Genomic DNA, 10,721 nt, shown 5'->3' on the forward strand with positions numbered 1-10,721 from the left:
TGGTAGTGGAATATAAGAAATGCCATACTTCCTTATTTTTATGGTAATCTTGGACTCAGGTTCTACCCACTGTACTTAATTAGAAATTCATTCTCAGCCTGTTTTGGCACAGACCTATTCTCTTCCCTCAGGAACATACAGAAACCTCAGGGCTGAACTGAGCTCAGAGGTTGGGGAAGGCCCCCTGGTCTGATCTTCAGTCGCTGACTGCTGTGCCCGATTCCCTGGCCCCTCACTCTTGAGGGCAGCATCCTCACTCTCGTGTGGCACAGGCTTGGACATAGAATGACACTTAAGCTCCAGAGCCTCCCTAGCCTGCCACAAGGACACCTCACATTCCCAGGCACTTTCAGAATGTGAAACTTCCCCTCCATTCCCTCCCTTTCCCTGCCTCCAGGTTTCAGTCCGGCCTCTCCTTTTGTTTCAAAGCACTGTCCTGTCTTCCTTCACCCTTATCCTTCCCCATCTCCCTCCCACTCCCCAAAAGAGCCAAACTAATTATGGGGCTTTAACCTTCCAAGTAAAGGTGAGAATATTTTTTTTTCAATGCAGTTCCTGAAATGCTAAAGAAATTGTCTAGGGAAAGGAGCACAGGAGGAGTTTTGTTTTGTTTTGAGACAGTCTCGCTCTGTTGCCCAGGCTGGAGTGCAGTGGTGCGATCTTGGGTTACCGCAACCTCTCCGCCTCCTGGGTTTGAGCAATTCTTGTGCCTCAGCCCCCCAAGTAGCTGGGATCACAGGTGCACATCACCACTCCAACTAATTTTTGTATTTTTAGTAGACACAGGGTTTTGCCATGTTAGCCAAGCTGGTCTCGACCTCCTGACCTCAAGTGATCCACCCACCTCAGCCTCCCAAAGTACTGGGATTACAGGCGTGAGCCACTACGTCCAGTCTGATGTTTAATAATTTCTTACTTCAGAGTTTCCTGAAGTGTGGCCTATGGAGACTAGTATCAGAATCACTTGAGGAGCTTAAAGATATAGAGATAGGGATAGGGCCTGGGATTCTGACTTTGTTGTAAGCTATCCAGAGTTTGAGAGCCATGGCCTAGTTCTTGGAATACAAAAGTATATCTGCTCTTGTATGGGAGGTAGGGAGTTACCTTTTCATTCATTCTTCTACAACAGTAATTTAAAAGTTAGGAATCGGTATTTTCGTAGACAGAAGATTGCAGGAATCCTCTTCTCAGGATATCTATCTGTACACAGCCATGGTATATGGTAAACCAAGTTTGTCCAACCCATGGCCCGCGGGCTACATGCAGCCCGGGACGGCTTTGAATGCAGCCCAACACAATTCATAAACTTTCTTAAAATATGAGGGTTTTTAAATTTTTTTTTTAAGCTCATCAGCACTATCGTTAGGATTAGTATATTTTATGTGTGGCCAAAGACAATTCTTCCACAGTGGCCTAGGGAAGCCAAAAAGATTGGACACCCCTGTATAGACTGTGATTATCACACACCCTGAGAGGGAAGCAGATCAGTGGTGAGGGAGCGTAGAGGAGAGCCTGCCAGAGTTTCCAGTGGGGCCAGGGGTGCTGAAAAAGGGAGGCAGTGGTGTGCTGAGCCAGGAAAGACAGGAAGGACCCCCATGCACACAGGCAGGGAGGCTCTCTGGTGACCGTCTGCTGTCAGGTATAGTAATGTAGTGAGCAGAAGCACTTTTGGCTGAAGCGCAACATTAGTGGTTGAGGAAGTGCAGGTCCATAATATCTTACCCCAAACCCTGGGGCTCACTGAGCTTCCGAGTTCAGAGTTTTTCAGAATTGATGAACACATTCCGGAAGGCCCATGGGGCAGATACACCTTAGACATAGTGATGAAAGTGGAGTTGGAATTGGGTTGTGGAAGTATTAGGACGTGAATTCTAGGTTTCTTGGAGTGTGGAGTATGGTGTCTACTGTTTGGAAATGTAGAAGAATGACATTATGAGTTTTATTTATAAAATATAATTAGAATTTCTTCTTTGTATTAAAATAGATTTTTATATAGGAAATTTTCGTTACCTTCAGTATCAGAAAGGGCCCCAAATCCATTTCATCATTTCCATAATAAATTATGAAAGAAAGATTTGATTGTGATATTGTCTTTAAAAATGAAACAAAAAAGTATGGGAAAATAATTTTAGAGTTAACAAAATTTATAGTTACAATCATGAAGCAGGTATGATCCTGCTTCATGAGCCAAATTCATAAAAGAAAAAAAAATCAGATCTTACTGAGTTCTATGAGACAGATCATTATTTTTCTTGTTAACGTATTGGCATTTATTCAGCAAATGCTTATTAAGTGTCAATTAATGTATCAGTGGCTGCTTTAGGCACTGGAGATATATGGTCAGTGGGGATAAGGGGAAGCCTCTGTCCTCAATCCTCACAGATCTTATTTGCTATAAGTAAGCGTGCAGATACGGGCTATGAATTAAATAGAGCAAGATAAAGAGATGGGGGTGTGGCTTCAGTTGTGCACAAGGTGCCCAGAAATCAGATAGCTGCATCATGGAGTCCTTCACTTGAGACTGATTTCACAGCAGGATGTAAAAAGCAACAGCCAGGAAACTCCTCAGTTTTCCCAAAGTCCTCTCTTAATCTCGTTCAGAGAATTATGAAACACTTCCTATGCCTTCATCCTTTATTCCTTCTTCAGTTGATAACTGAAGGGCTAAATCTGCCAAGTCTTCCTTTGCCAATGGTTTTGTGTGAGCAGTTCTCCAACAGCACTTCCACTAAAATCTTGTCTTTTGCAAAATTGATTTTACAGTTGGTTTGCGTTGTATGACTGTGAGTAGCGAAAGCCCAATTTATGCTTGTTATCAAGTTTATGCTTTTTACATTGAGTAATTTTTAGTTACCTAGTGTAATTTTTAACAGCACTCCCCTTCATTTTCAGAAGTGTTCAGTTTGAAACAATAAGTTCATCACCTTATCAGTCAAAGATTGACCAACAAAGACTGACAACAGTGGGTGGGGTGTTCAGCAGAGTTAGATGCTTCTAAGTGGTCAGTGCATTCGTAAACATTTTCATCTTACGAGTTTTGCCTCCTCACACAATCTTGTAACTATGGAGACTTAGATGATAAAGATTCAACATAAGAGGACCCCTTTAGAGTCTTGGGTACCAGCCATACTGGCAGCTGTTTTATATGAGGTTCTTTATGATTATAATTTGGACATGAACATGGAGTTGTCCTGCTTCAGCAAGAAATCAGGCTAATAACCATTAGCATCCAATGTGGGGAAAGGCGGGGGCTGCCCTGAGGAGTGTTGTGTGGCACATGAACACCAGATAGGTCCTCAGACAGTGCCCTTAGCATCCTGTGGTTTTTGGCATCTAGCAGGGAGTAAAAGTATCTCATGGATTCTTTAAGTGTAAACACTAAGGACACACGTTTTAAAAGACTGAAATCCAGACAGGGCTGGGGTGTTCTCTAATCTGTTTCCTTCTCTCTCTTTATGTGTTATAACTTGGGCTCTTCATTGTTTATATAATTGTCCTCCAATTGACCTTGTTTATATAATTGTCCTCCAATCTTATTTAAAACTTTTATGTGAGGACCATGGCTCATATTCCGCAGCTTTCCTTCTCTCGAGGAGCTGGAAATGGTTATTGTGATAAATGAAGGACAAGAAAAGAAAGTGGGTTTCTGTTTATTATATGAAATTGATGTAACTTTGTATTTCCTATTATAAATGGTGGCCAGAGGGAGGACACAAAAGCTTCAAATTCCAAGCCCCATAATGTACTATGGCTTGAGTAGTGTTGGAACTTATTTGTTTATGGAATGTCAAAAAGAAAATACGGCCATCAAGAAAGCAAATAGTGGAAGTCTCTTTTCTGACCCCTGTGAGTCTGGCTCTAAAAACAGTGCAAGGGTTGGGGTTGTGTGGGACTAGGAAAGCAGATCCTGGTCATTTACCTTCCTGTATTTGTCATGCAAATTGTCTGTACTGGGATTGTCACCTTGGTCAGTGATTGTTTCGTTGATAGTACCATTGTCTCTCCAAACAGAGCTGAGTTCCCTAAAAAAAGCAGGCAAGGCACCACAATATCTGGCTAGTAGCACGTATATTGTAGGTGATAGTAAGGATGCAATTCTCGTATTTTATCAATTCAGAGGTATGCATTTTTTCGTGGACTAATATCCCTGAAATCACGATGTGTCTTATGGTCAGTGATTTAAAAAGCATTATTATGTCATAGTTAAATTGACAGTGTTTTTCCTAAATAATACACAGAATAATGCCTTTTTCAGCCAATGTTATTTTAGAGTTGATGAAATATGTTGTATTTTTATGTTCTTGGTATGAAGACTATTAACTGTATAATAAAATTATTTAAGTTCTGATGACGTAGTATCAGATGATGTTCAGTGTAGCAAAATGTGAGGCACAATTTTTTGTAAAAGGACAATATCTTGCAGTCAGTACACACTGAGTACATAAATGTTGACAGAATGAAGAGCACAGAATGGGGCTGCCCACCTGGAGGCAGAGCCATGAATCGGTACTGAGGCAAACAAGGAGAGCTTTGTGTGGGTGGAGGCGCAGGGCGGGAGCGCCAGGCTTCATGGAGGTGTGCGAGGGTCTCCAGGGTCAAACGAAGAGAACCTCAGAACCGGTATGAAGCTCAGAGGGGGTTGCAGGAGGCCGTGCTAAAGCCTTAGCATATTGCTATGGGGCTGGCAACTAAACAAGAAAACTAAAAGGGTGAGGTACTTTTCCTTAAGTGAAAAAAGTTTCCTTAACTTCTTTAAAATGTAAACTCTGTTTTCAGCTTAACTCTTGAAATGAGAAGCCTGAATCCGTGGTGGTTTCATGACCTGCATAATCACACTATCTGTTTTTCTGTCACAGATTGCCTTCTCCCAGCACAGCAATTTTATGGACCTGGTACAGTTCTTCGTGACTTTCTTCAGGTAATTTTGCTTATACAGACTCTCTCTGTTCTTTTGATTTAGGCGCTAGATACATTAATAGAGTATCAGCTTCTAAAAGATAAAAGAAAAATCCTGTGTTTGCACCACAGATTAAATTTACTTCATATGTGTTCCTGAAAATTTAGATGTCAGTTACAATAATATAAACTCAGTCTAGCATGATAGAGTGAAAACATTTGTTCTGTATGTTCTGGCTTCCGGCGGGGGGCTTTGCATGTATCCTGTATTAATTCTGCATGTATCCTATAGATAATTTGACTCTTCATATGGGGAGAATTGGGGACTAAAACAACATTTAATTAATAATGGTTACTGATGTGAGCTACATATATGCTTATTCTTGTTCAAGAGATGATTCTGGTGATTATCCAAAGTTTTAAAGCTGAAAGTGATTTTTTAGTGCCCTGGGATTTTCTCTTTTATTTCCATAGATTTTTTCTTAGTTTAATTTTATCTTTATGGTAATACTATGTACGAATAATTGAAAAAGACAAAAAAAGTGCTGCAGTTTTTAAAACAGAAAGCAGCCATAGCCTGCCTTGCACCTTCCCCACCCCATGTCCCGCAATTTAAATTGTTTTAGTTGTTTTTTACTTCTCTGTATTTACACTTGGTTTTTCAGTTTTCTCTTTTGTCCTTCTGTAGAGGATGAGAATATACTGTGTTACATGACCTCCCCTAGCATCTCCCCTCATACCACAAAAGCATACAAAAGCCCCTTCTTCTCTTTCATTTAATACCATTGTATCACAATGCATGGCTAAATCAGTGATCCCTATTTATGTTATGGCCAGAAAACTCTTATTTACAGCTGCATTGAACAGTGATTACACTACCACATTTTTTGGGTAGAAGGATCATTCTTTGCTTATCCTACATGTAGTATTTTCCATGTTTTGGTTTTTTAATTGTTTGATTTTTCTATGTGCCTACCCCTGATTTATCACTATACTCTTGCCGATATACCTTTAGAACAGTAAAAAATAAAATAAAATAAAGTATCACTGTACTGTGACAGAACTGAGAAATTTCACAATGGTCACACACAGGAAGGTGTTCTCTTGGTTTGAATTTCTTTTGGAGTTGCCCACCCTAGAACCCTTCCGCCTCCTGCCCCCAAGTGCACTTGTTCCTGGGGCCTGCTGCCCAACTGTCATTTGGAAACTTCCTTTGCCTTCCTCCTATATTGAAGTCTTTGTTTCCCAGATCCCATGTCTTCATCTTCCTATCCATTCCCTCTTTTTACTGGAGCACATTCTCCAGATTTATGAGAAAAGATGCCTGGGAGATAACTTTACTGTGTGCTCTCCTGACTGAAAATATCTTTATTTTATCCTTACAATTTGATTGAATTTCTGGGGGCAGGTGCTATGGCTCACACCTGTATTTCTAGCACTTTGGGAGGCTGAAGTGGGTGGGTCACTTGAGCTCAGGAGTTTGAGACCAGCCTGGACAACATGGCAAAACCCTGTCTCTACAAAAATTACAAAAATTAGCTGGGTTGGTGGTACAAGTCTGTAGTCCCAGCTAATAAGGAGGCTGAGGCAGGAGAATGGCTTGAGCCTAGGAGGCGGAGGTTGCAATGAGTGGAGATTGCACCACTGCACTCCATCCTGGGTGACAGAGTGAGACCCTGTATCAAAAAAAAAAAAAAAAAAAAAAAAAAAGTCCGACTACAGAATTCTAGATTCAAAATCATTTTCCATTAGAATTTAGAAGACATAGGCCGGGCGCGGTGGCTCAAGCCTGTAATCCCAGCACTTTGGGAGGCCAAGATGGGCGGATCACGAGGTCAGGAGATCGAGACCATGCTGGCCAACACGGTGAAACCCCGTCTCTACTAAAAAATACAAAAAATTAGCCGGGCGAGGTGGCGGGCGCCTGTAGTCCCAGCTACTCCGGAGGCTGAGGCAGGAGAATGGCCTGAACCCAGGAGGCGGAGCTTGCAGTGAGCTGAGATCCAGCCACTGCACTCCAGCCTGGGCGACAGAGCGAGACTCCGTCTCAAAAAAAAAAAAAAAAAAGAAGACATACTGTTTTTTCTAGCGTCCAGTATAATATTGAGAAGACTAGTGCTGTTATAATTCCCACTCTTTGTATGGGATCCATTTTCTCTCTTAAAAAAGTATATTTAAGTGTAATATAAAGTTACAGAAACATTTACAAATCCTATGTGTGTAGCTCAGTGAATTATCACAAATTGAACATGTCTAGAGTATTGGTAATATTATCTCTTGTTCACCCAGAACATTTCAGGCTCCTTATTTCTTCTATGTCAGTTTTGGCAAGTTGTATATAGTTTTCCATCTGTTCCATTCTCTTGTTCACTCAAAACATGAGTTAATATTAACCAATACTTTAGAAGTTCCTCTTGTGTTTCCCCTCATTCATAACCCCCTGCCTCTTCCCCAAAGGTACCATTTACCTGACTTCTCAAACCATGCATTGCATTTGCTATTTTTGAAATGCATATAAATTATTATTTCTGTTTTTTGAAACTGAGTCTCTCTCTGTCACCCAGGCTAGAGTGCAGTGTCATGATCTTGGCTCACTGCAACCTCCGCCTCCTAGATTCAAGCAGTTCTCCTGCCTCAGCCTCCCAAGTAACTGAGATTACAGGCACGTGCCACCATGCATGGCTAATTTTTGTATTTTTAGTAGAGACGGGGTTTCACCATGTTGGCCAGGCTGATCTTGAACTCCTGACCTCAAGTCATCCACCCGCCTCAGCCTCCCAAAGTGCTGGGATTACAGGCATGAACCACCGCACTCTAAATGTATATAAATTAAATCAGAACATTAATTTTAAGATGATTTAGTTGATGAAGAAAATATTGAAAACTTGTGGGATGCAGTTAAAGTTGTACTTAGAGGTTATAGCTTTAAATCCGTGGTTCTCAATCTTAGCTGCACCTAGAATCACTTGGGGAGCTTTTGATATCCAAGCCACTTTTCAGACCATTTGACTCAGAACCTCTAGGGGGGCACTCCAAACATTTGAAAACTCTCCAGGTGATTCCAGTGTGCAACTAAGGTTGAAAATCACTGCTTTAAAAGCAATATTAGAAAAGAAAAAACATTCCTCTCAGTAACTCAGAAAAAGAACTGCTAATTAAACCTAAAGAAGTAGAAGAAAGAAAAATATAAATAAGAGCAAAAATTAATTATCTAAGGGAAGAAGTACAGTAGAGAGGATCTTAAAAACTGTGAATTGGATCTTTGAAAAGAGTAAGAATAATATTGACAAACCCCTGGCAAGATTAACCAGGAAAAAAGAGAGAAGGAATATGTAGCCAATGTAAGAAATGAAAAGGGGGACATTCCTCCAAATCCCGCAGACATTTTTTCCTCCAGAAGGATATTTAATGAACAACTTTATGTGAATGAGTTTGAAAATGAAACAGATGGAATGGGACCATTAAAAGAAAAATATGCAACTTGCCAAAATTGACACAGAAGAAGTAAGAAGCCTGAATAGTTCTGTATCCATTTTCAAAAACAATACTAATTTAAGTTTTGTCATAGTGAAAACTCTAGGCCCCAGGTGGCTTCACTGGTAACATAACCTTTTTAGGCCAGGTGCAGTGGCTCACACCTATAATCCCAGCACTTTGGGAGGCTGAGGTGGGCAGATCATGAGGTCAGGAGATCGAGACCATCCTGGCTAATATGGTGAAACCCCGTCTCTACTAAAAATACAAAAAATTTAGCTGAGTGTGGTGGTGGGTGCCTGTAATCCCAGCTACTCAGGAGGCTGAGGCAGGAGAGTGGCATGAACCCGGGAGGCAGAGCTTGCAGTGAGCCGAGATCACACCACTGCACTCCAGCCTGGGCGACAGTGCAAGACTCCATCTCAAAAAAAAAAAAAAAAGGAGAATACTGTGATCATCTTAATCAACGGAGGAGATAAAGCATTTGATAAAATTTAATACCCATTCATTTTTTTAAAACTTCTTAGAAAACTAGAAAGAGAAACTTCTTGAACACTGATAAAGTCAACAGAAAACCACTTTCTTAATGGTAGAATGTTAGAAGTTTGAGTTTGGGAACAAGACAGAGATCCACTGTCACTTCTACTCAGCATTGTGCTCGAAGCTCTAACCAGTACAGTAACACAAGAAAAATAAAATATGAGAATTGGGAAGGAAAAATTAAAATCATTATTACTTGTGACATGAGTGCATTTGTAGAAATTCAAAAGTATCTGCAGATAAAGTATTAGAAATAGTAAGTACAAAATTGTTCTACTCGAGAAATGTAAAATATCAATTCTACATTGTTCAGAGACATATTCTTGGAGCTCTTATCAGTAAGGACAGATGGTGGCATGAAAACCGTATGATTGTATTTCCTATAGAAAGCCATTAGGTGGCCCTCTACCCTCTTTACCATGAAAGAAGTTCTTTCCTGAGTGATGCTGGAAGCAGATGGCCTCCTGTCAAGATCCATGGACATCCCGACAGGCCTGTGTTTGCCTCCTGTGGGCTGATGAGATTGAGAAATAGAGTTACTGACAAATTCTTAACTTGCCGTTTTCAGTATAAAGTTCACTTGTAATTTTTTTTTTTTTTAACCTCAGTTGCTAATGCATTTTGTTCTCCAAAGTGTGAGAGATCCTTTCCTCTATGGTCTTTAATTATTTTCTGAGTGATGACCTCTCCACTAAGAAGCAACTAGTTGTGTTCATCTAATATTGGAGGAAGATAAAAGAACTTAATAAACAAAAAAGATAAATGTTTGAGGTGATAGATATGCCAATTACCCTGATTGGATCATTACACATTGTATACAGGGATCAAAAGATCACATGTACCTGCAAAATATGTACAACTATTATATATCAATAAAAATGTTTTTTTAAAAATTTAAATAAAGGCATTCAGTATGTCTAAGGGAAAAATCAATTCTATTTCTATATCTCACCCCCAAAAAATAAATTCACATTTGTATTCCTTTGATAGATAAAATTGTTCAAACTTACAGCATAATTAGATGAAGAAAGAATGACCAAGAAAAAAATGGGTCCTAGAGTGAGACAGCCCACTATCCCTCCCAGATAGTGAACATTTTGTCAAGCTACAGTGATCACTGTGGTACTGGCACAAAATGAGATTGACCAGTAGGATATAATACATAACCAAGGATCAAAGTTTAAAAGACTCCAGTTGGCCTTAAGTGAGGAAAAATTAAATGAAAATACAAAGTAGATAGTAGTAAATAAGAAGCTACAAGGTCAGTACAGACTTGAAAGCCACTAGTCACATGTGGCTTGTGACCCTTGACTAAGCAACTGAATTTTCATCCTACTTAATTTTAATTAATTTAAATATAATTTAAAAACTGATACTCAGTTCATTCATTGGAACACTTGTAAGTGTGGTCACCATAACTTGGATATATGAATCTCTTCAAATGTTTTATAAAATTGAAAAACATCAAATATTTTTAATGAAAATTTAGTGTTCAAATTAAGATGGCTTAGAAGTATAAAATACAAGGTTTTGAAGGCTTAGTAGAAAATAAGAGCCGGGCGCGGTGGCTCAAGCCTGTAATCCCAGCACTTTGGGAGGCCGAGGCGGGCGGATCACGAGGTCAGGAGATCGAGACCATCCTGGCTAACATGGTGAAACCCCGTCTCTACTAAAAATACAAAAAACTAGCCGGGCGTGGTGGCGGGCGCCTGTAGTCCCAGCTACTTGGAGGCTGAGGCAGGAGAATGGCCTGAACCTGGGAGGCGGAGCTTGCAGTGAGCCGAGATCGCGCCACTGCACTCCAGCCTGGG

The 10,721-nt window shown here is 40.3% G+C and overlaps 1 protein-coding gene across 2 annotated transcripts in view; it reads left to right on the top strand.

Annotated features, from left to right (window-relative positions):
* Positions 1–10,721, top strand: part of ATRN (attractin) — a 180,028-nt gene that overhangs the window by 144,103 nt on the left and 25,204 nt on the right. For both annotated transcript variants that reach the window (XM_025399043.1, XM_025399044.1), the window contains exon 25: positions 4,857–4,918. In XM_025399043.1, coding sequence (XP_025254828.1) covers positions 4,857–4,918 — 62 coding nt within the window. The remainder of the gene's footprint in view (positions 1–4,856; positions 4,919–10,721) is intronic.

The sequence above is a fragment of the Theropithecus gelada genome, chromosome 10 (assembly GCF_003255815.1).
Source record: "Theropithecus gelada isolate Dixy chromosome 10, Tgel_1.0, whole genome shotgun sequence".
NCBI classification, from domain to species: Eukaryota; Metazoa; Chordata; class Mammalia; order Primates; family Cercopithecidae; genus Theropithecus; species Theropithecus gelada.